This window comes from Notamacropus eugenii, chromosome 4 (genome assembly GCF_028372415.1).
Source record: "Notamacropus eugenii isolate mMacEug1 chromosome 4, mMacEug1.pri_v2, whole genome shotgun sequence".
In the NCBI taxonomy this organism is placed as follows: domain Eukaryota; kingdom Metazoa; phylum Chordata; class Mammalia; order Diprotodontia; family Macropodidae; genus Notamacropus; species Notamacropus eugenii.
Window position 1 is genome coordinate 390,778,876 of NC_092875.1, and position 26,258 is coordinate 390,805,133.

The 26,258-nt window shown below is 35.1% G+C and overlaps 1 protein-coding gene across 4 annotated transcripts in view; it reads left to right on the forward strand.

Annotated features, from left to right (window-relative positions):
- Nucleotides 1-26,258, forward strand: part of CDH6 (cadherin 6) — a 182,487-nt gene that overhangs the window by 137,326 nt on the left and 18,903 nt on the right. For all 4 annotated transcript variants that reach the window (XM_072605479.1, XM_072605481.1, XM_072605482.1 and 1 more), the window contains exons 4-11: nt 306-425; nt 2,212-2,379; nt 7,342-7,529; nt 9,303-9,556; nt 18,646-18,782; nt 22,608-22,729; nt 25,149-25,266; nt 25,352-25,603. In XM_072605479.1, coding sequence (XP_072461580.1) covers nt 306-425; nt 2,212-2,379; nt 7,342-7,529; nt 9,303-9,556; nt 18,646-18,782; nt 22,608-22,729; nt 25,149-25,266; nt 25,352-25,603 — 1,359 coding nt within the window. The remainder of the gene's footprint in view (nt 1-305; nt 426-2,211; nt 2,380-7,341; nt 7,530-9,302; nt 9,557-18,645; nt 18,783-22,607; nt 22,730-25,148; nt 25,267-25,351; nt 25,604-26,258) is intronic.

The window sequence follows — 26,258 nt, forward strand, 5'->3', positions numbered from 1 at the left end:
AATATCTAATCCCCATAGCATTTATTTCCATTTATATCATCCTTCTTGAGACACTGAGAAGTTCAAATATTTTAAATTTATCTCCCTAAGGAAACTGCACCATCCCTGTGTTTATCTAAATTGCCATTCCCTCCACCTTTTCTAGCTGTTAGTAATTCTTACTTTACTTACCACACACTAAATTAGGACATAGTGTGATTGTGTTCAAGGGCAAAATTTTGCTTTCATTTGATGTGTGTCTAGCTTTTAAAAATGTAATATCCCATCTCTTAAATCAACATAAATTCATTTTTCTTTCATTCCAGGAACTTTTGTTGTTCAAGTCACTGCAACTGATGCTGATGATCCCACCTATGGGAACAGTGCTAAAGTAGTCTACAGTATTCTCCAAGGACAACCCTATTTTTCGGTTGAATCTGAGACAGGTTAGAAGTTCTTACCATTCAATCTCTTACAATATAACTAATTTAAATATCATTGTAAACCAATGTAGTATATATTACATGAAAACATCAAAGTGTTTATATCTTCCTCAGATTAAAACATCTGCAAATGTGACACCTCAATTATTTAATCAAAAAATCAAAGTATAATAAATATAATTAAAATATTATAAATGAACCCTCTTTCAACCATTTTAAAATAAAAATTACAGGTAATTTTAATTGTGTTTATGTTAGAATGGGGCAGAAAGTCAAAACTTTCGCTGTGAATCAAAGAAAATAGATGAACTCTCTCTTTCAACATTCAATTTTTTAACATTTTTATCAAACTTAATAAACTGCCATAAGAGAGCTAGATCCTTAAATGGAAATTATTTTAAATTTATTATTTCTGCATTTAGTGAGGTTAAATAATTTATCCAAGGTCGCACAGTAAGAATCAGAGGCAGGATTCCTGCTGAACTCTTCCTGACTCTAAACCCAGCACGACTGCCACTGTTTCAGACTAGGAATGACTTTGAAGAAAGTTGAATAGAGGTACCAATGGGAAAAAAGAACAATAATTATTTAGCTTATGTCTAAATAGTTGAAGGATCAAAGAATGGTAAGCAGCTGTTCACCTCTCCTGAAGTCAGCAGCAAAAGTATGAGCTTGAACTCTTAAAGTAAAGTATTCATTTTAGAAAAAAAAAAATATAGAGGAGGGGTATTTTTTGTCCTCTTAAAAAATAGTTGCATTGCTGCAACATATTACCAGGGAAAAATAGATTTTACTCTCAGGTGATATTTGATAGAATGTTAACAGATTGAGATAATACTCCTCTCAGGGGACAAGCTGACTTTTGAAAATCTTTCCAAACTAAGTTTTCTATGATTCTCTCATGATAATATATCCCTCCATTATTGGAAGACCAGTCTCTAATCTGCTATAGAAAAACTTTAAATGTTGTAACATTCTAATGACGAATGTGATGGTGATTCGCATTTACACAGGTCTTTACAGTTTTCAAAGGTAGGTAGGGCAAGATTTATTTGCCTCCAATTTATAGATCTCCAGTTCAAAATGCTGATGGAGTTGACTTAACTATCTAATGAAGATAGGAGTGACAGAGTCAGCACTCAAACTCAGGTCTTCTGCCCATGGTCTAGTGGTTTTTTTTCACAATTTTAAGGAGATGTTACCATTTTTTTTTCCAGCTTTGATTAAGGGAATCCTAAAAAGTATGTTCATTATATTAGGCATTAAGAGGCAGCATTGTGTAAGGAACAGAGTTCTGGTGTAGGAACCAGGATGACATTGCTTCAAATCCTTCTTTAAATACTACTCAGTTGTGACCCTAAGAAAATAATTTAACCTCTCTTCTGAGCTTTAATTTGCCCATCTGTAAAATAGGAATTATAATAGAACCTGCTTCACAAGGTTGTGAGGATCTAATGTAAAGTACCTTGCAAACCTGAAAAAGAATTGTATGATGGTAGGTAGGCACATTTAACTGTCAGCCAATTAAATGAGAAAATGGTGTAAGTCAGGGGGAAAATTAAAGGATTTAATAAGATTAATATAACATGTGACCTTACTTAAGGTAAGTGTCATATATTATTTCTGCATGTCACATCACACAGCTAACATCCTAAAATGACACGTGGAATTATCATAATTTAATGACCTTAATTGTGACACAATATTTTTACTAGCCATAGATAATTATTATATAGTGATGAATCTTTTAATGCATTTTATAAATCAATAGTGTCTCTAATATTCACAGGCATCATCAAAACAGCATTGCTCAATATGGATAGAGAAAACCGAGAGCAATATCAAGTGGTTATTCAAGCTAAGGACATGGGAGGCCAGATGGGAGGCTTATCTGGGACCACTACAGTGAACATCACCCTGACTGACGTGAATGACAATCCTCCTCGTTTTCCTCAGAGTATGGATACTTGACAGATTACATTTCTTGCAAAGCCCTTTTATAAACTGTGTGATATGGAAGTGATTTTTCATTTCAGTTATCATTGCTAAAAATAAAAGGAACCCAACGAGTGCTGTCACTAAAAAATTTAAGTGTATTGTCTGCACTTGAATAGATGGTGATGACATTTCTTTCTGGTGTTTTATATTATAGATAGTATATTATGTTAATAATAATTATATAATTGTATGTAGCAATTATATATTATATAACATTATAATTGTACAATAGTGTTTATATGAGTGTTTTATATTAGGTAGTAATTAGCATTAGAGAGAAGCAATATAACTAGTCATTTAAGAGCAGCATTTTTATTTTTACCTTCCTCATTCTACTACAGGCAAACAATAGGACTCCAGAATATGTGTACAAATATATTGCTACCCACTAAGGATGTTTTTTCATTTGTGTTTTATGGGTTCTAGTCAGTTGCAGAATTTTTTTTAATCCTCACAATGTCTTGAGGCAAGGATATATTGTTATTTTTAGGTTTCTAATAGTAATAGGTGGATCATGAATAACAAAAAATTTGTAATCCTTGTTGTGTTGTATCACTTATTAGCTACATAAACTTGGACAAGTCACTTTCCTTCCCTGGACCTCAATTTCCTTCTTGGAAAGATCATCTCTAACATTCTTCACAGTTTTAATATTTTGTATTTAATAATTCTGTAGTTGGAATTTAAGTCTATTATTTATCATAATTTTTCCTATTCTATGACTGATTTGAGTGGTGACATTGGAAATTAGACAGTGCTTTTTTTATTCATGAATTTCCTTTTTTTTTAATATGTAATGTATTTATTTTTTAGTATTCAACACTCACTTCCACAGGAATTTGAATTCCAAATTTTCTCACCACCTCTTCCTAATCCCCACCCCAGGACAGCATGCACCCTATTCACTCCTTCTCGCATTCTATCCTTCTTTCTATCACCCTTCCTTCATCCATCTCCCTCCCCTCTATTTTCCCATAGGGCAAGATAGATTTCTATGCCCCATTGCCTGTAAATCTTATTTCTCAGTTGCATGCAAAAACAATTTTTAACATTCATTTTTAAAGCTTTGAATTCCATATTCTCTCCCTTCATCCTTACCCACTCACTCTCTTTAAGAAAGCAAGCAATTCGATATAGGTCATACATATGTTGCCATGTAAAACATTTACATAACAGTTATGTTGCGAAAGCCTAATCACATTTTCTTCTGTCCTGTCCTGCCCTCCATTTACTCCATTCTCTTCCTTGACCTGTCACCCCACAATAGTGTTTGCTTCTGATTGTCTCTTTCCCCAATTTGCTGTCCCTTCTATATTATCCTCCCTCTCCTATCCCCTTCCCCACTGCCTTCCTGAAGGGTAAAATAGATTTCCATATCCAATTGAGTGTGTATTATTCTCTCCTTTAGCTAAATCTCATGAGAGTAAGGCTCACTTATTCCCTTTCATCTCCCTTCTCTTCCCCTGCACTATAGAAGCTCTTTCTTATCTCTTTTTTGTGAGATGATTTGCTACATTTTACCTCTCCCTTTCTTTTACTCCTAGTACATTCCTCCATTCAACAGTGAATTTTATTTTTTAGGTATCCTCCCTTTATATTCAACTCACCCTGTGTCCTCTGTCCATGTGTATGTGTGTGTGTGTATATACACACACATATACATGAATGTATACATATACATATATACCCACATGTACACACATACATACACATATACATATCTATGTATACACACATATATAACATACACATACATGCATACCCATGCACATCTACATATATGTCTCTGTGTGTATACATCCATACATATGTGTGTGTATATATGTATGTGTGTGTGTGCCTGTGTATATATATATATATATGTTCCCTCTAACTACCTTAATACTGAAAAAGGTCTTATATGTTACAAATATCATCTTTCCATGTAGGAATGTGAACAGTTCAACTTTAATGAGTTCCTTATGGCTTTTCTTTCCTGTTTACCTTTTCATGTTTCTCTAGATTCTTGTATTTGAAGGTCAAATTTTTTATTCAGCTCTGATCTTTTCAACATGAATGCTTGGAAGTCCTCTATTTCACTGAAGTTCCATTTTTTCCCTGAAGTATTATATTCAGTTTTGCTGAGCAGGTGATTCTTGGTTTTAATTTTACCTCCTTTGAGCTCTGGAATATCATATTTCAAGTGTTTCAGTTCCTTAGTGTAGAAGCTGCTAAATCCTGTGTTATCCTGATTGTATTTCCACAATACTTGAATTGTTTCTTTCCAGCTGCTTGTAATATTTTTCCTTGACCTGGGAACTCTGGGATTTGGCTGCAATATTCCTAGGAGTTTTCCTCTTGGAGTCTCTTTCAGGAGGTGTAGAGTGAATTCTTTTCATTTCTATTTTATCCTCTGGTTCTGGAATATCAGGACAGTTATCCTTGATAATTTCTTGAAAGATGATTTCTAGGCTCTTTTTTTGATCATGGTTTTCAGGTAGACCAGTCATTTTTAAATTATCTCTCCTAGATCTATTTTCCATGTCAGTGTTTTTTTCCAGTGAGATATTTCACATTGTCTTCTATTTTTTCATTATTTTGGTTTTGCTTTATAATTTGTTGATTTCTCATAAAGTCATTAGCTTCCATCTGTTGCATTCTAATTTTTAATGGACTATTTTCTTCAATGAGCTTTTGGACCTCCTTTTCCATTTGATCAATTCCGCTTTTTAAGGCATTCTCCTCATTGGCTTTTCAGACCTCTTTTGCCATTTGGGCTAGTCTATTTTTAAAGGTGTTATTTTCTTCAGCATTTTGGGGGTCTCTTTTAGCAAGCTGTTGGCTCATTTTTCATGTTTGTTTTTTTTTTTTTTTACATCACTCTCATTTCTCTTCCCAGTTTTTCCTCCTCCTCTCTTACTGGATTTTCAAAATTCTTTTTGAGCTCTTCCATGCCCTTAGACCATTTCATATTTGTTTTAGAGGTTTTCAGTGTAGGAGCCTTGACCTTACTGTCTTCCTCCAATTGTATGCTTTTGTCTTCCTCTGATTGTATGCTTTGCTTCCTTATCCAAAAACATGGAAGAAAATACCTTTTCACCAAGAAAGTAACCTTCTATAGTCTTATTTTTTCCCCTTTTGGGGCATTTCCCCAGACAATTACTTGACTTTTGAGCCCCTTGTCAAATGGAGGGTATACTACCCCAAGATTCAGAGGTCTGGTACAGCTGTTCTCTGAGATATCTCTAGGGACCTGTAAGTTCTCAGTTCCTCCAAAGTGACATAATCAAAGGAGAGGTGTTGACACTTCCCCTGACCTGTGCTTTTGTCTATGAGCAACTACAGGCACTTTTTTCTTCCCTGGAATTGCAAGTAGGAGTCCCTCTCCACAGTCACCACCATCTTCACTATACCAGCACTCCTCCTCACCCAGGACCTCCACTCAGGACTGAGACTCTGATCAGTGGATTCTCTTACCATCTGTAGGTGAGAGCTCCAGAAACAGCCACTGCTGTGGCAGTGGTAACTGCTGCCTTGGGCCTGAGGCCAGACCATATTCCCCTCTCACCCAGGTGAAAGAGCTTTCTTACTGACCTTTGAAGCTATCTTTAGTGTTTGTGGGTTGAGAAGTCTGGAAACATCACTTGCACCCTGAAGCCTGCTCCAGTCCTGTCTGTTGCCAGCTCATCCCATGCTGGACTGCACTCCACTTCAAATCCAGTGCAATAGACTCTTCTTGTCAGCATTCCAGTTTGTCTTGGGTTGGAGATCTCTTTCACTCTGTCATTTTGCGACTTCTGCTGCTCTAGAATTTGTTTAGAGTCATTTTTACTGGTATTTTAAAACCTGTGGGGGGAGAGTTTGAGCAGGTTCATGTTTCTATTCCACCATCTTGAATCTGCCCTCATCAATGAACTTCTCATAAAATTATTGCATCCTATACACACACACAACACACACACACACACACACACACACGCATGCACATACATACATGTACAAGATGTCCCAAAAGTCTTAGTGCAATTTTAGCTATTAAAGTTAATGCATATGTGTGTGCATACATACAGATATGCTTGAGCCTCACACACTAAGGATTTTATACTCTTACAAGTTAGACAAATATTAAATGAAAAATTTTACTCTTAAATACAACTATGGAAGTATGTATTTACTTACACATATGCATATTATACTGTCACATAAACACTCATAGATAGATTGATAGATTGATAGATAGATAGATAGATAGATAGATAGATAGATAGATAGATACATAAATAGATAAAATGAAATGACTTAGTAATTCAAAGGCTTTTGTTTCCCTACATGTTCCATTTTAGGCATTGCTGGCACCTGTAGTCAGAATCTACTGAAGCGACTGTCTGGACAAAAGAAATACTCAGTCCTTTAAGAAAAGTTCATTGTGAATTTCAGTACATGTTTTGTGGGGTTTTTTTAATAGCCATGAAAGTATAGGTGTATAGGGTGAAGGGAACCCAGATTATTGTTTTGAGAATAAACAACATTTCTATGGCATTTTAATGTATGCAAAGTCCTTTACATGCATTATTGCTCTTGAACCTCGCAACAACTGTGTGTGCATTTACTATGGATGTCCAGCTATTGTCATCCCCCATTTCTGAGATGAAAAAAGGAGACTCCAAGAGGTTTCAGTGACTTGTCCAGAGCCATGTAGTCAGTAAATAGCAGAGACAGAATTCAAATGTAGGGTTCTTCTTTTTCAAATCCTTCCCTCTTTCCATTATACTTTGATTCTTACCATTTTACCCCCAATTTCATTCAACAGGTATTATTATGCATGTATTTTGTATGAGGCACTCTACTTGGCACTGGGCATACCAAGACAAAAACAAAACCCTTCCTGCCTTCAAGGAGCTTATATTCACTTTATGTTTCCATCTCTTTCTACCTCTTGTAGGCACTTATCAGTTTAAAACTGCTGAGTCAGCCCCTCCAGGTACAGCAATTGGCAGAATCAAAGCAATTGATGCCGATGTTGGTGAAAATGCAGAAATTGAGTACAGCATCACTGATGGAGAGGGTTTAGACATGTTTGATGTCATCACGGACCAGGAAACACAGGAAGGAATTATCACTGTCAGAAAGGTGAGCTTTTGTTTAGTTGCTTTTCTCTGTTTTCGGAGTCATGGAAACTATGCTATTATGGTTCTCTGTAGTGTGGATATATTACATAATGTTCTTTTCATAAATGATTACTGTCAGTTTTCCTTGATGTTACTGAACATTGGCACTACAATAAACCCTCTTTTAACATACATTGAAACCTCCTTAGTTTGGGAACCCTGAATAAACATCTGCCCTTAGGCAGGCCCAGGGTATTAACAACAAATTAATTAGGATCATAAAAATTAATAATACATTGTTAGTCTGTAGTTATAATGGCCTATGAGATATGTTTGATTAAAGAATACTTCTAAAAATGTTATGGTCACCAAACATGGGCAAGGTACTTATGTGTATATAGGTACTTAGATCCCTCATAATACTTCAAGTTGAACATAAAGATGCACTTCTGTCATTTTGTATTACATTTTCCTCTTATCTGTTATTTTATGTGAGAAAGAAAAATGACAGTCCAAAGAACGACAGAAATAAGTAACACATGTAGTACAAAGAGTGTGATACAGATTTCAAGGCAGGTTGTAAACTGAGGCTGGAAAATCACTGCTCTCTGATTTTGTAATTTGTTCAATATGAGTTTCTTTTATTGCTAATGACTTAAAATCTATTCTGCTTCTTGTAAGTTTGCCATCCTGCCTTGGAAATATTGGTGCTTCTGGCTTCAAATAACATGAATTTTCAACTCTCCAGCTTTGAATTACATGTTCCATTATCTGAAAACACACTAAAACATGTTTTGATTCTCCTCAGACAAGCATTTTACACCATAACACAATTAGTAAACCCATTAGTGAACATTAATGTTCTTTAGTCTCTAATACCTTATACCTTATCAGATGCAAACTGGAATTTTATCTAGTAGACTGAATGATTTTCAGTAAAGGATTAAGTAATTGAGTTCATGATGAGGCTTGTCTCCTTTTTGCCAATCTCTTTCCATTCTAAAGAAGTCAATGTAAATTAGAATTTTTTTTAAAATCAGGAAACAGATACTTGTCCTAAGCAATTTTTGCAACTGTCATTACTGTCTTCATTTAGTGAGGGGACTGGTGGGGGGAGGGGATGGAGGAGGAGGGTGTCTTGCAGAGTTCCTTAGGATATCATTCAAGATGCTTCATCTTCCTGCCTGATAAAATTCTACATTTTCTGTATCTATGCAGTGAAACTGGGAATCAACCAGGGATCCTGTCTCCGATACTCAGACTTTTAACTGTCCTGGGCCTCTATTTCTTCATCTATAAAATAAGGAGGTTGAGCTAGATGGTTTCTGAGATTCCCTTCAGTTCTAGATCTATGACATTTGGATTCTATGCATGGGGGAGCAGTCCATATATAGCTGGCAGCCCACATGCCCAAGGTGGTACACGAGCAGATTACAGTTTGCCTTTTCATTACCAGTGAAAACTGTGCCTGTCTTTGAGCATATGCTCATGCATTTCCTTTCCCACCCTAGGATGTGGCATCACTCTCTTCCTACTTAGGAGATGGCCTTCAGGAACTACCCTAAATGGGTTGCCACCCTGACATACCACATTTTTAAGGAAATATTTTATATGATGTTTCCACTAGGGAAAGAATAGGGGTAAGGGAATATCACCTGACACAATTAATCCCATTAGTCTCTAAAACTTTCTATTTGTCTTGTTGCTTATGTTATTTTTTAAGCAAGTTATACAGAAATCAAACTATGTTTCTTGTTATTGGATAGATGCAAAACAAACGAATTTTTTTTCCAAGGTTTTGGACTTTGAGAAGAAAAAACTGTATACCCTCAAAGTGGAAGCTTCCAATCCACGTGTGGAGCCACGTTTCCTCTACTTGGGTCCATTTAAAGATACAGCCACAGTGAGAATCATGGTAGAAGATGTCGATGAACCTCCTGTGTTTGGTAAACTAGCCTATGTCCTGCAAATAAGAGAGGATGCTCAGATAAACAGCACAATAGGCTCAGTGTCAGCCCAGGACCCTGATGCTGCCAAGAATCCTGTCAAGTAAGCAAGCTACTTTTATATTGTATTTCTGTGATTGATCTGCCTTTATCCCCAAATCTGCCCACCTTTTATTTGAGTACACCTTTTCTTCAGAGTCTGAAAACAATAATAACCACAGAAGGCAGAGTGTCTGTGTAGAGTATTGTGGAAAGGAAGAGTGCTGATTTAACATTTGCCATACAAGAAAATAAACCTGATTTTTCTTGTACCTTATGTATTTCTCTGCCCACAAATTATGCTCCACTGGAATTATAATAATACTTTCAAACAGACCAATACATGAGAGTGCTGGAATCGTGGAGTAACACAGCTAAAGTGAACCCTGAGAAAGCATCGAGTCTGAATCCTCACCTTTGGCAGTGGTCAGAATGATCTAATGGTTGAACCTGATTCTCAGGGTGTAAGTAATTTTCTGGAACTGTGTTAACTAATGTAGAGGGCTAAAGTAATACAGATAAAATGCAAGGGAGGTATGTAAAACACTTTTTAGTATCCAAAAGATAATTCGTACTCTAAAAATATCTTACTTAAGGGAAAGCCTAAAATTAAAAAGGATAATAAAGTTATGCAAAATGCCAAGATACTGTATTTGAAGAGATTGAGTTATACCATTCTTACAGCTAAAGGACAGTCATTAAGATCCAAGATCAAAGATTCAAACCACACTTCAAAATACAATTAATAGTTATAGCAGCATTGTTGAGACTTCCTTGTATTTTTATGGCACATTAAAATTTTTAAAGCTGTTTTAACAAGTACTTATTAAGCACCTGCTACATGCAAAGTACTGTATTAAGTATTGGAGGTACAAAGACAAAACACATTAAAAACAATAACAACGGTTCCTGCCCTCAGACAGATTAACATGCTTGCTATCTTAAAGCAGAAATGGGACTTTTATTGCTTTTTCATTTTTCTCTAGGAAACTAAACTTAAGGTTTTCATGATTAAAGGGTATTACTTCCTGCCATCCTTCCCTTTCTTCTGCCTTCCACCCTTAAGCCTTAAATGACTGCTGTCCTAGAGAGAAAGGGATCAGTAACAGATGTGTCCTAGGCTGAGAAAGTATAAGCAGAAAATTAATGTATATACCTAGAGAGTGTGGTGCCCATGACAAAGTAACACAAATATAACCCATCATTCCTAGAAAACCTTTGACAAGACCAAATTCAGGCTTAACTGGCTATATTACATATATGAGCAAATGATCATTTCTCAATTTATTGAGTTCTCATTTATCAATCAGTATCATGGTAGCAGAGAGAAACAGTCTTTTAGTTGTTCAAATTTTTGTTGATATGAAGCAAATTTTCGTATCTGTGCTTTTATTTGTCTCAAAAACGTGCTTTCTACCTCCTACATTGTGCCACAAAGAAATAAGCAACTGACCAAATCTGGTCTGCAGAAAGGTAATTATGAGGATTTTTTTTCCAGAAACCATCCTTTGATGCAATGGAATACATCAACATCGATCATCTCTAATTTGTCCTATATGTAACTTTTTTGTACATAGTTGTCCTCATGTTGTCTCCCCCATCAAACAATGCACTTCATAGGAGCAGGGGTTGTCTTTTGTCTTTCTTTGTATCCCCATTGGCACTTAGCACAGTTCCTGGCACACAGTAAGTTCTTAATAAATGCTTACTGACTAACTGAATAACTTACATTGCATTGAAATATTTTCTAGGGCAAGATTGGTTAGGAAAGTCAAGGCAATATTAATATTTATGATAATCTTTCTTTCAAAATATTTGTTGTCATGATAACCTCACTGAAAGAGAATGTTTTTATACCAAAACTTTTAAGTAAAACTCCCATTGTACTTCCATGAGAGAATTTTCTAAACACCTTTATGAAAATGTATTACAGAGAATTCACACAAATATTCACACCTCTTCCTGACCCACAAATTATCCTGGCTGCTCATAGTGTCAAATGAGAAGCTGCTGAAACTTGGGAAGTAATAGAGTACAAAACACACATAGGCTCTACATGGCAGAAATATCTTCCCAGACCCTTGAGCAGCTTGATTGCCAAATTTAGTAGTGGTAGAGTCTATAAGTAATCTGCCTGGATGGATTAGTAACTACCTTGATGAACCTAATAATGATGAAGGATGAAGAGGAGAGAAAGAGAAAGAGAAAAAGAAAGGGAGAGAGGAAAAGGTAAAGAGAGAAGGGGGAAAGGAAAGAACCTGTTATTGCATGGTTATATATGCAAATATTATATATGTACACATATAAATATGTGTATTACTTTATACTTTGGGTTTATCATTAATTTTTAAATTCTTCACTGGACAAATATCTACTGAGGGAGGACAACGACTATACAGCTTTGGTATTTCAAAACTGATTCCTTTCTTTCCCTTTAAGATCAAGAGCCTCTTTAATAACATTTTAGATCCGAGAATCATAGGTCTTAGATCTGGGGATGACCTCTGATCCATGATGCATTATGTTTATTTTGGAAAACCCGAGACTAGGGATAAAAAAAGGCCAAGGGTGATGTTATATTTGTGTACACTGACTATTAAATATAATGACCAAAATATCTTGACCATGTCATTTTTCATGGAGCGAGGAAATATTTTAGATATTTATTAACATATGTTACTGAATTTGTAAATATCCATTATCCCTTTTATTTATTGCAAAGTGAAATTATCTTTATGCTTAAATTGAAATCAGAAAAAGATAATGTTTGATACTGTCATACTTGCTTTTAGTAAGTTTTGATCCATAAATGGATCAGATTTGAGTTAATTTAATTTAATCAGATCTGAGTTAATCATTTTAAACAATAAAAAATAAAATACCAGTAAAAAGAGAATGCAATTCCGATCCAGTTCAATAAAAATATCATTCAAGGACTTGGCTAATTTAATGTCTCTTTTTCCCAGGTCATTAAATGATAAAAAATAAAGCCCATCAAAAAAATCATTAGCATTTATAACAAAACGAGCAGCAAATTGTGATGGCTGCGCTATTCTAACAAGAGAGTTTGGTTATATTTTCAGACTAAAGCTGTGAGTAGCAAACAATTCTCTTATAAAAATAAAAATTCATCTTCTTATCAGACAATTATATGGAAGTAAGGTCATCAGTGAGTACTCATGATAGTTACATGTGAAGCAAATATAAGTAATTGAATAAATTTACTATAATTTCCTATCTATCTAGTCCATTATTCTAAAATATCTTATGTAATTTAAGTTTTAGAAATCCATCTAAAATATCTAATAAGAGACAATCATTAAATGTCTTTTATGTGAAGAGCCAGGGAAAATAGAAAGAAGAAATAAGACACAGTCTTGGTGCTCAAAGGGCTTCTATTCTAGAAAGTGAAGATGGCATGTACAAATCTAAATATAACTTCACTTGGAATGTTCTGAGTGCCTAAATAAAGCATGAAGTTCCATGAGATAGATGAGGGAGAGATCAGGCTAGACTGAAGGAAGAAAGGCATATTTGATCTGAGAAAACAGGTCGTGATGAAAACAAAAACAGTGTAAGTAAAAATATGGAAGTGAATTCGGATAGAATTTGCTTTGATCCATTCCAGTCTGGCTGCTCTGTAGAACACATAAGGGGAAAGATTATGCAATAAGGTTAGAAAGGTAGACTGGAGCCAAAGGCTCCAGTAGAACTCAATGTCAGGCTGTGATTTTGATACCATTAACATCTCCTGCATGCTGCTTTTTTCTTTCTTTTTCTTTTCTTTTAATCTCAATTCACAGAACAAAACAAACATTTCCATTAACACTTTTAGGAAGCAGTTTTTACACACTCAAAAATTTGTTTTCCTTCTAAATAACAATCATGATCAAAATGTTGCCATATTATTGTTTTCAAATTCCAGCAACATCTCATTTACCTAGGGACTTCCAGGAATATCGAATACTCAGAATGCAGCCAAGAACATAGAAATGGAAAAGGTCTGAGTTACTTTTGAGAAAACAAAATAACTGTCAGAAAACCAGTTCACCAAAGTCATGTATTGGTTCAGAGTATTTTGAATCTGGAGCAGAGATTAGGAAAAGACAACAAGTCTCATCATTTCCTTTAATAGATGTAAAATCTAGAGGCACAGATAGGTTAAGTGACTTGTTCAAGACTTTGGGACTTATGACTTCTAGTCCAAGACTTTTTTCCTAAGACATAATATTTCCCATAGTTGTATATATAGGAAATATTTATTAGGCCCTTACTTGGAACTTGTTTATTCTTACTTTATGCACAACGCATTGTCATATGGTTTCTCAACTCATGGCAGATTAAAAGTAGAAAATTAAATAATGGTAAAGGAGTAGCTAAAGGTTAATGCAATGACCTTAACCCACTGACATCAAGGAAGGTTAAAAAAAGTGTAAAAGGCAGACAAAGAACTCATAAAGCATAGCTATCTGGGACCATCAATATAGAGGAAAATAGACTTAGATTCTATTATCAATATGTATTAAAGTTATTAATCATCAGTGTAATTTAATTCATGATTCATGATAATTCATGTAATTTAATTCAAGATTCATTACCTCAAACTCAACATGTCTTAAAATGGAACTCATGATTTTTCCTCAAAACCCAACTATCTCCTTCATACTGACCTATTGCTATAGGTAGTAGTGTCATTCATAGTCACCAAATCTTGATCCCTATCAGTTCTTCCTTTGTAATATGTCTTTCCATATTTCAGGTCCTCTTACTAGTATTCTTTTTGAGCCCTTATTTTCTTGAAGCATGGACCACTTTAAACTCTTCTTAACTGGTTTCCTAACTATATCTACTCTCTCCACACTACAATCAATCTTCCTTCTCATTGGCAGACTTATTTTCTTCTAATACTGTTTTCACGCCTTTAACTCAAAAACCTTCAGTAACTCCTACTATGTACAGCATAAAGACTGAGGTTATTACCTAAGCATTCAAGGGCCTCCACAATACAATGCCAATCTGCCTCTTCAACTATTTCTCACTACTCCTTAACATGAATAACTTGATGTAGTAGGGGAAAAGAGCTGGATTTAGAATTAGAAAAATTGGGTTCAAATTCTTCTTTTGATGCTTACTGATTAGTCACCTTGGTCAAGAGACTAAACTTCTCGTAGTCTCCATGTCTTCTATGAAATGGTTAATAATTGTACTACTATATCGTATCTATGGTTGTGAAGAAGGTACTTTTCAAATCATAAAATGCTAACCCAGTGTGAGTTGTCATCATTATTAATCTTCTCCTCCAAACCACAGAGTTAACATATTGTCTCCTGACAACATTTCCCCTATTCCTGCCTCAGTACCTTTACCACTTCCATTTCTCCCTACTGCAAATACCCTTCCTTCAATGTCCATTCAAAAGCAGTCTCCTCCATGAAAGTTTTTTTTGACATCACATGATAATTCTATTACGTATTTTAGCTCACTTCATATATCTATATAAACTTACATGCTATATATATATATGTATATATATATATGTTTCATATGAATTTATGAATACACATGTGTATTTAAAATAAACTTGCAGGCTATAAAGCAAATTCACACAAATCACCAGTATTTTTATATTATATCAATAAAAACCAATAGGAAAAGATAGAAAGAATGATTCCCTTTAAAATTGCCATAGAACTTATAAAATACTCAGAAGTCTATGGTTATATATACATATCATCTTGGAAGTCTTTATCCATATGCAGATATAGATTAGATATAGATATGAACTAGCTAAATGTAACTTCAAACAACTATTCACAAAAATAAAGACAGACCTAAATAATTAGAAAAATTGGTAATTACATATGGAAGAATGAAGCAATGTAATAAAAATGACAACACTACTTAAATCCATTTACTAATTCAAAGCAATATGAATCAAACTACCAAAGAATTACTTTGTAGAACTAGAAAAAAATAATAACAATAAAATTCATATAGAGGGGAATAGTCAAGAATCTCAAGAGAAAAAAAGGGAAAAAATAATCTCAAAAGAAATAATGAAAATAAATGGGAACAAAGAGGGTCCAACAGAACCAGATCTCAAAGTATACTACAACAAGATTGGTTTAAAAAATAGAAATCTACTAGAGGAACAGGTTAGGAAGGAAGGAAACAAGCATTTATTAAGCACTTATATGGTAGGCACTGTGCTAAGTGCTTTACAAATTTTATATCATTTGATTTTCACAACAACCCTATGAAGAAGGACCTGTTATTATTCCCATTTTAAAGATGAGGAAAGTGAGATAGACAGAGGTTGAGTGAATTGCCCAGGGTCACATAGCTATTAAGTGTTTGCGGGCAGATTTGAATTTTGGTGTTTCTGAATACAGACCCAGTGTACTATCCACTGGGTCCCCTAGCACACAAAATACTGAAGCAAATGTATCTAATACCCAAGTATTCAATAAACTTTAAAACCCTTATTATTTAACAAAAATCACTGGAAAAAAAACTGAACAGCAGTATAAAAGAAACTTGATTTAGACCAGCACTTCATATCTTATAGAAAGATAAGCTCAGTGGATCCATCACCTAGATACGAAAAGTCTCATTATTAACAAATTAGAGAAATGTGGGAAGGAAATTGCCTACCAGATCTACACATAGGAGAAAAGGAATAGAGAGGATCACAGGAAAGAAAGTGAATAATTTTAATTATGTCAAATTAAATGGTTTTGCATAAACAAATCCAATTAAACTAGACTTAAGAGGGAAATAATTAACTTAGGAAAAAAATCTTTGTAGCAAGTTTCTCTGTGATAAAGTCTCATTTTCAAAATATATAAGGATCTATTTCCAATTTATAAGAAACAATGATTCCTCAGTTTATAAATGATCTAAGAACAATTTTCAAGGGAAGAAATCTAGCCTATGTATACTCATAGGAAAAAAAGCCCCAAATTACTGCTAATTAGAGAAATGCATATTAAAGCAATTCAGAGACACCCCTCATGTCCATCAGAGTGATGAAAATGACAAAAAAAAAGGAAAATGATAAATTTGGGAGGAGTTGTAGGAAAAGAAGAACACTGTGTGAAAATAAACACATCAACATAAATGCAACATTTATGTTGATGGGTCTGTGAATAGGTACAGCTCATTTGAAATTATACATAACAGGTTTGTAAATAGAGCTTGCATGTCCTTTCACCCAGCTGTCCCATATGCCCATAGCCAAAAGAGATCAAAGAGGAAAAGGTCCTGCTTCATGTATAAAAATATTTAAAGCAGCTCTTTTTATTGTGGCAAAAAAAAGTGAAATGGTGGGATGTCCATCAAATGAAGAACAGCTGGATAAATTGTGGTATATGAATGTGATGGGGAATTATTATGCTATAAGAAACAAGGGAAGACATGATTTTCAAAAACACATGGGAAGACTTATATGAACTGATAAAAAGGGATGTCGAATCAGAAGAGCAATTCTTACTAAAACATATATATATAAAAGAACAATTTTGAGGACTTTTACAAACTGAAAAAGAATGAAATGAGAGGAAGCAAGAGAAGTATTTGTACAATAGCAAGAATAAGGCAAAAACAAGCCCCTTTGAAAGCTGTAAGAACTGTGACCAATACAGAGACCATTTGTGATTCCAAAGGACCAATGATGAAACATGCAGGCATTACACATGGATTAAGAGTGCAGAATTTATATATACATAAACATGTATACGTATGTGTATATATGTACATATATAATTCATATTTGTATGTAATCATTGAGAGAATTTGCTTGACTATGCATATTTGTTATAAGAAATTTTTTAATGGAGTGGGAAGTGACAGGGAGTAATGAGAAAAGATTTCTGTTAATTTTTTTTTTTAATAGAGAGGTTAGGTGCTGCTACAGATGTGAATTGTGTCATGTACTTCAGATGAGGTCACAGCATTATTAGTTTTATTTCACTGCTTTACTTTGTTACAAGAGAATTTTCAGAAAATGGACATAAAGTGTAAATGTTTATAGTATTTAAAAACATCAATAAAATTTAAAAAAATAAAATCAGCTTAAAGAAAAAGTATATGATAGTTTCAAGTATCTGTAAGGTCATTATACGGAAGAGGGATTAGTTTTATTTTGACTGGTCTCAAAGAGCAAAATTGAAGGAGGGGAAGGAAGGACTGTGGAAACTGAATGAAATTGATTTGGGCATGATATAAAGAAAAAGCTTCCTAACATATATAGAACTAGACAAAATGTAATGGTCTGCATTCAGAGGTAATGGAGACCTAGACTACCTCTCCATGTGTAAGTCTTTCAGACTCCGTCCTCCTTGGAGAGCTTCAAAGGCTAGAGACCTACTTGTCATGGATGCCGTCGAGGATTCATGCTCAGATATCTGTTAAATTAGATGGCCTATGAGGAACCTTTCATCTTTGAGATTCCATATTCCTACTGGGTAAAGACCTTGTCTTAGAGTTCTTTGTAATCTCATGGCCTACCAAACCATGTAAGTGCTCGATATTTTAAGAATCAACTAATGATTCCCTGGAGGTGCTAGATGAATGTCATTATTCTAGAACATTTGATAATGCTTGTTGATCAACATTCTATAGGCTTTGCCATATAAAAATGAACTAATAAAATATTAGTTTTCTATGGGGAAAGTCCTATTAAGTATAGTAGACAAATGTTTAAAAGATATGTTGTATGTGAACAATAGTTCAATGACTTTCAACTCCATGGTATTTAATATTGTCAAGATATTAAAAGTTCAGATAAAGCAAAGTTCTATGTTTTGGAATCACCAAAACAGAAATATTATTCTTTCTTCCAAGTTCAATCTAGTACATTTATTAAAAGGTCTCCTTCCAAATTTCATACACAAAGGCAAGTCATTGAAAATCCCCCAAATTATGTAAAGTATAGAGTTCATCTAAATCTATACTTTAACATGCCATTAGAAAGTAATGTTTAGAAAAATACTAGAAAGTAGCTTGGAACATCCCTCTTAATGTGAATCTATATACTCTGAAATAGGATGAATAATAAAATAGAAACTCTGCTAAGTACCTTGTGGTAATTTTAGGATATATTGGAACAGCAGTTAAGAAAAAATCATTTCTAAATTCTTCTCTCCATTTCAGGTATTCTGTAGATCGACACACTGATATGGACAGAATATTCAACATTGATTCTGGAAATGGTTCCATTTTTACTTCTAAACTTCTTGACCGAGAAACATTGCTGTGGCACAACATTACTGTCATAGCAACAGAGATCAGTAAGTCAGATCAAAATACTATTTCTGACTCTCATGTTAGAAAGAGTCTTCTGGCTAAGGGCTTGTGAAGAACAATTGAAAGTTGTCACGTATAGGGATGATCCTACTCAATAACTCTTGAGGAAAAGAAGCACCACGAATGATAGTCTGCAATTTTCTTTTCTTCCTAGAGAATTTCTCTATTTATACATGGAGAGGTAGCCTAGGACTTTCAAAAGTAAGAGGAAAATAAAGTCCTGTGCTTTGGAATCATCAAAATAGAAATACCTTTCTCTCTTGTGATTTACTTATACCAAGTTTTATACGTAGGACTGGAAAGTAGATTCTCACACTGTCATGTTATTTATGTACATAAATATATATCTATATATACACACATACATACACACACATACACATGCACATATACGTATATATACATATATCTTGATGTCTTATTAGTCAAAGCTGTTAATCATTCATATCTGCAGCTACTTCAGAACTTCAAAAGATAAAGTATTTCATCAGTATGGGTAGTCATTTTACTTCTATAGAATAAAATACTTCCATGTTTCAGTAGGGAGAGGAGGGAAAGGAAAAAACAGCATTTATTAAATACTTACTATATACCAGAAGGGCAGCTAGGTGGTGCAGTGGATAGAGCACCAATGCAAGAGTCAGGAGGGCCTGAGTTCAAATCTCACCTCAGACTCTTGACACTCACCAGCTGCAAGACCTTGGGCAAGTCACTTAACCCCATCCTGGGTCATCTCCAGTCATCCTGATGAATATCTGGTCACTGGATTCAGATGGCTCTGGAGGAGAAGTAATGCTGGTGACTTGCACAGCCCTCCCTCACTCAAAACAAAGTCAAGTGCAAGTCATGTCATTATTTCTCTAATGTCATGGTCTTCTGTAACAAAGGGTGAACACACACTATATACCAGGTACTATGCCAAATGCTTTACAAATATTTCATTTGATCCTCACAACAAGCTGGGTGCTCTTATTATTCTCATTTTGTTGTTGAGGAAACTGAGACTGAGAGAGGTTAAGAAATTCAAACCCTCCAACTCCAAGCCCAGCACTCTAACTACAGGTACTCTTGAGTTACTGTAGCCAAAAGCTTCATCACACGAGGACCACCATTGTTTTAGTATATTTCTCCACAGTTCACAAGGTTATTCATCTTTAAGTGCTTTGCTAGTTCCCTACTCACCCTCCATCCTGATAGGGCTTTCCATACCTTGAACTATGCTTGACTGCCCTTCTGTGATCGTAGGTTCTCTCCATACCATAATTCAACAGTGTCCCAGGAGAAAATTATAATCATATTCTCCAGTGGATCTGGGATCTCATCCATGTGGACATTCCAACAATATAGATTACAACTCGTCTATACCTGCTCATTCTGTGGAACCCTTTGTCTATGTCCTCCCCTTCCTGTACAATGTGCTGAGTTTCCTTTATCAGTTTTTCTTGCTATGGTGAATAGATCACATAGAATACAGAGTCTGTCAATTGGTCATCTCTTGTTCTCACTGCAAGAATCTGTCTTTCTTCTTCATTAATCATATATTCACAATGTCCTAGTCTTGGGTAACCAATGAAACGAAGAGTAGAAAATCATATATGTGAGTTCATGTGTATACATGTCATTTGTATGTTTATGTACATATATTAACATACACATCTATATTTCTTAAATATGGATACCTTATAATATCACTATTTCTCTTCTTGGAAGCCCATCTTCCAGGACTTTGTCTTGAATAACTTCAATATTAAAGAGAGAATTATTTCAACTAAAAAGCATCAGAAACCAATCAGAAAACCATTGTTAATAAGTAGCAATAACAGATTTCATGAAATGTGATTCAAAGTGGAAGCTGCAAAGAGAGCCCTTGAAATAAGATTGATTTGCAAAATGCCAATTATATAATATAGCTTAATGTAAGGAGCAATAAGCAACAGCGATGAATCTATAAAAGTAAAATATTGCTTTATCATTGTAATTACCACTATTCTTTTTAGGAAATAAAGCTTTTTTAGTAATCAAAGTTCCCCCCATGCCACCTCAATGCCTCATTCAAACACCCACCCCATGTAATATTATAGTGTGCAAATGACCCTGAAATTTTCCTCTGCTGTAACAATGGAAAACAAGTTCTGGGAAGTCCTGCAAAACTGAAAATAGTTCAAATGTTTGTGATGTGTCATCTGAGAACCATTGTATCTACATTTGGAAAGGTTCTTCACCAGCTTGTCATAAGGGGACACATTTTTGAGCTATGCCAACTTTCTGTGAGCACCTCATGTCATCGTTTCTCTGATGGCATGGTCTTCTTTGGGAATGAAGGACAAACACAACAACCAAGTCTAGAAAGATCATAAGGCATCTGGGTGCTAGGTCTGCAGTTAGGCAAACCTGCATGCAAATCTCACCTTAAAGTGCTATATAAATGCTAAGGAGGAGGAATAGGATAATGAGGATGTGCTAGCAGAGGATCACAGCTTCACTGAATCCAAACCAATAGAAATCATAGATCCTTGAAGTAATGAAGTATGAAATTTACTTAGTTTCAGCTTCCTCTCTATGAACTTATACAAAGAATCATAGAGTGTTAGACCTGGAATGGATTTTACTACTCATGCATTCTACAGATGAGGAAACTGAGTCCCCAAGAGATTTAGTGATACCAGTTCATCACCTGTGTTCATACTTCATTCTCAAAGAAAATCATGATTATCAGAGAAATGAATACCTAATATGGGCCAGATACTGTACTAGTTTCTGGGGATAGAAGTACCAGAGTTTACAAAGCTATTTTGTGACAAGAAACAGAACTAAAATTTAGATTTTCTGGTTCCTAGATAATTCCCTTTCTCTTAAACCATCCTAATTTATTTTTAACATCTTAAATATTAAGGATTGCTTTCTATTTTACCACCTAATGAGATTTATATGAACAGTTTGCACATATAATGATTAAGAAATGTGAACAATTCATTTGGAAAAATAAAAAGGAATTTGAAGGCAAGAGGGGACTATAAAAGTCATCAGATAGAATCCCCAAATTTTCCAGAAGCAACTGAATGGCCAAGAGCCTACATGACTACTTAGTGACAGATACAGAACAGACCCCTTTCGTCTGTCATCTGCTCCAGTGTGTCTTTCACTACATAACACAATAATTGATATTCCAGATTACCAAATGAATTTGTTCACCTTAGACTTGTCAGTCATTATTTTTGTTATATTTTTATTCCATGTAAGCATTTTATAATCCACCAGCCCAGGCATGGAGAACCTGTGACCTCAAGGCCACATATGGCCATTTAGGTCCTCAAGTGTGACTCTTTGAATGCAAACTTCACAGAACTTTAATAAAAGAATTTGCCTTTAATAAAAAGAATTTGTTCTGTAAAGTTTGGACTCAGTCAAAAAGCTGCACCCAAGGACCTACAAGGCCACATGTGAGCTTGATGTTTCCCCACCTGGAATCAGCCCTTTTAATGCCTCCCACATAGTTTTCTCATTCTGCTTCCCAGCTTTTACTTATATTCTATTTGCCTGCTTTTTTCTAGCCTCTATTGCTTCACTTCTTTACAGACTCACCTCTAAAAACCCATTCCTGGATAATCTTCTCTGCCTTCTGACTACTTTTTACTGACTGTAGACTGATATTATTATCACTTAGTTACTTTGTTTTCTAGTTTCACTTAATGTATGGTTCACAGGAGGCTCATCTATATTTTAAATAAATTAGCTAATTATTGATGCCTATACTAAATGAAAGATCAGTCTGGTAAATGAAAGCTCCTTCCTTTTGTGACATTTTACAGACAATCCAAAACAAAGTAGCCGTGTACCTTTATTTATCAAAGTTCTGGATGTCAATGACAATGCCCCAGAGTTTGCTGAATTCTATGAAACTTTCGTGTGTGAAAAAGCAAAGGCAGAACAGGTAAGTATAGTAAAATAATAAAGTAGAGTCAAACCTCCTTAATTCAAAATTTGTAATAAATCAGATTGGGTTAGGTTCAAAATTCTTACTTCATGCTCTTTTTGCTTAAGAAATCATGGTGGAATTAAAAATCTAAGGGAGAAGTTTAGCCTACTTGAAATTTCACATTCATTATATAGAAAGGATGCTACTCTATTCATTAAAGCAGGCCAGTGGGACCCCTACTGGGAAAAATTTTGTTAGTTCATTTGAATCACTATATAGTTTTGAATAAATAAGTAGAATTACTTTTGTGGGATCCTATAACTCAGGCTTTTCAGGTGTAAAGGGTGCTCCCAAAATTTCCAGTTACACAGGTCCTTAGAGAGCAAATAAATATTCTTACCCTCAGGGTTCTAGGAGTAACCCTGAGAGATTGAGCATGGTTTTCTAGTACTTTCATTTGCAAGAAACCCACTGAGTGTCTTCTTCCCTCAAAATCATTTGATTAGTTGATATCACCCAATATCAATTAATTAAAATCAATTGGCAAAAGGAAATTTACTGAGAAGATATAACTAAATAGACTAGATATAGACTAAAGTAATAATAAATATAGACCAAAGTATAACAATGTCCCTTAGACTGGGGGCATATTCGCCCCCCACACACTCATACAGTTCCTGAGGAGAATAAATTCAGACTTAATGTGGTTGGTATAAAAGATCCTCCCCCCAGTTTAGGGGTGGCAGGTAGTGGACACTTCTTGACTTTGGGAACCCTTTTCTTCCTTCATGGAATTCCCACCAAGTTCACATCATCATGTCTATAGCACAGTACAACTGTTGTTGTACCTTTAATGTCACACCCTTGTTCAACTGGACAGTATCTTTGCAGGGATGTTTCAAATAGGTCATTTAATGAACTCAGCCGCTGTGACTAGCAGTGGACTCTACTATGAATTCCTTTGCTTTTATGTCTGATCGTTTACATAAATTTTCAAAGTTTACAAGGTCATAACCTGGTTTATTCCATACATACACATTCATCTAAAAATCAAGAAAGAGCAAAAACAAGGCACCATTCAGTCATGAACACATGGCCAAGTTTGAGAGTGAGTCTGATGTTCCTTACCCAGCAAGAGACTAATATCAGGTAGTTTCCACTGCAAGGGAAGAAAACAAGAGATCATCAGACATTTTGCATGCATACTTAGTTCACATCTTTTAAGAGATTTTTCATCACCACGCAGTAAGCTGAAAGGAAACAGTCAGAGAACGAGTGTTCTGATATGAGGGGGCTTCCATTATACATCCTTGATGCATAAGGTCATCTGAGAGTCTAGACAAAACTTCTAGGCATCCCTTTTTATATGGGGTATACTGATTTTCTTCTCCAGAGATCCTTGTACCATAGATGTCCCTTGAAGTCCTAAACAAATTTTCTCTGGGTCTCTAGACCCAGCCTCCCAAAATTTCCCTCTTGGGTCCTACCAATCAAAGGGTAATCTGAATGGAATTCCAAACTCACCCTCAGTGACACCATGTTCTAATGGCTTATTCTTTCAGGGGAAAGCTAAGTGAATCCTAAGGTCAAGTTTTAGGATTCCACTTAGGAAGAGTTATAGAGTCATACATAAATGTCACTTATGACTCAATAATCCCCAAAGAGACCTTAATGTCCCTTGATAGAATTACTAGGTCCTAGTATTAGATAATTTATGAAATATAAAGTCCCTCCTATGGAAGATGATTCTAACCATTCCAGGAGGGGCCTTGGGATGTTTCCTATTCCATTAAACTGTTTGTGTCCTCTTTCTATGCTGTTTCTTCTCTGTTCTTCCTAGATTTCAGCAAGATTTCCTCTTTTTTCCTATAAACTCGGAGCAGCTGCTATAGTCAGCTCCACTCCCCCAGGAAGCTATCTCATTGATTTCTGAGAGCTGTGAGGGGTTTGACCAGTATTCAGACTGTCCTTCCCTCATCAGTCCAATTTAGTGAGATTTCTTAAGATTCCTAATGAAATAAGTTCTTATTGCCAGTGTAAAACATTATGTCAAATTTTGTCAAAATCAGACCTAATCATTCTAAACCATGCAAGGCAGCATTACATGGAGAGAGGGGAAGGATCTAGTCAGGCTCCTTTCTTTGTATTTGAGATTTGATTGCTAAAGCAAGCTGCTGAACAGACTTTTCTCTGCCTTGGCAAACGGCCTCAGTTCTAGCAGGTAGTGAAATAATATAGTTTGATAGATCAAAATGATAATGTTTTATGGCTTTTTTTTACACTCAAGAATTTTCCAATCACCCAGCCCTTTGAATGCAACAGATTCCCCATCAGTCTTTTAAATCCCATCATTAATCTCAGCAGTTCAGTGCAAATGGAGATGTCATGCCATCCCAGTCAGAAAAGCAATACAGCAACTTTATTTCAATTGTAGCTGATCCAGACCCTGAGTGCTGTTGACAAGGATGACCCTTACAATGGGCACCAATTTTCCTTCTCCTTGGCTCCTGAAGCTGCTGGCAGCTCGAACTTCACTATTCATGACAACAAAGGTAAATGAATACAAATGACATTCCAAAGGTTGTCCTCTTATCCTAACTCAGTTTAATAATATTTTATTCTGCTTTCTGGTTTCAGACAACACAGCAGGAATCTTGACTCGGAAAAATGGCTACAATAGACATGAAATGAGCACCTACCTCCTGCCTGTGGTGATCTCTGACAATGACTACCCAATTCAGAGCAGCACAGGGACTGTGACCATTCGTGTCTGTGCATGCGATCATCACGGCAACATGCAGTCCTGTAATGCAGAGGCACTTATTCACCCAACTGGACTGAGTACTGGCGCTCTGATTGCCATCCTCCTGTGCATCATTATACTTCTAGGTAAACTGCTTCTCTGTGGGCCCTTTGTCCTAGTGCTAAGAGGGAACATAGGCTTATTATGAAACAGTAGCTTTTGTCCACTTGCCCCACTAAAATATACATCCTGACACTGGTGAGTGCAGTTATAGGTAATGGAACCTCAATGAAAAACTAGTTTTATTTGACTGCCTTTGGGAGCTAAAGATAAGAAATGTGTGGTAGCAGAATATTTCTTCCAAAAGCATTTTTTTTAATATGAGCAGTTGATGACTTGGGGCCTTCCAGTTTCATTTCTGAATTTAGCAAGATACTTTAGTCTAAAGTAAAGAAGAATGAATTTGGAGACAGAGTGGTCTGGGTTCAAGCCACAGCTCTGTTATGTACTATGCAATTTTGGCTGACCATTTAACTTTTATGAATCTGAGTTTTCTCATCTGTAAAATGATGATCCTAATACCTATAGCTATCAACCTTCAAGGGTTTCTGTGAAGATTAGAGTTTTCATAACTATTAAATAATTATATTTAAATATAAGCAATTTCTGTTGATATTTAACTTGATTCAACAATAAAACTATTACTTTTGTGTATATATTATACGTTATATATACATATATTACATTATATTTACCTAAATAAAATCTTATATGTGCATACACCTATTATACATTATATAT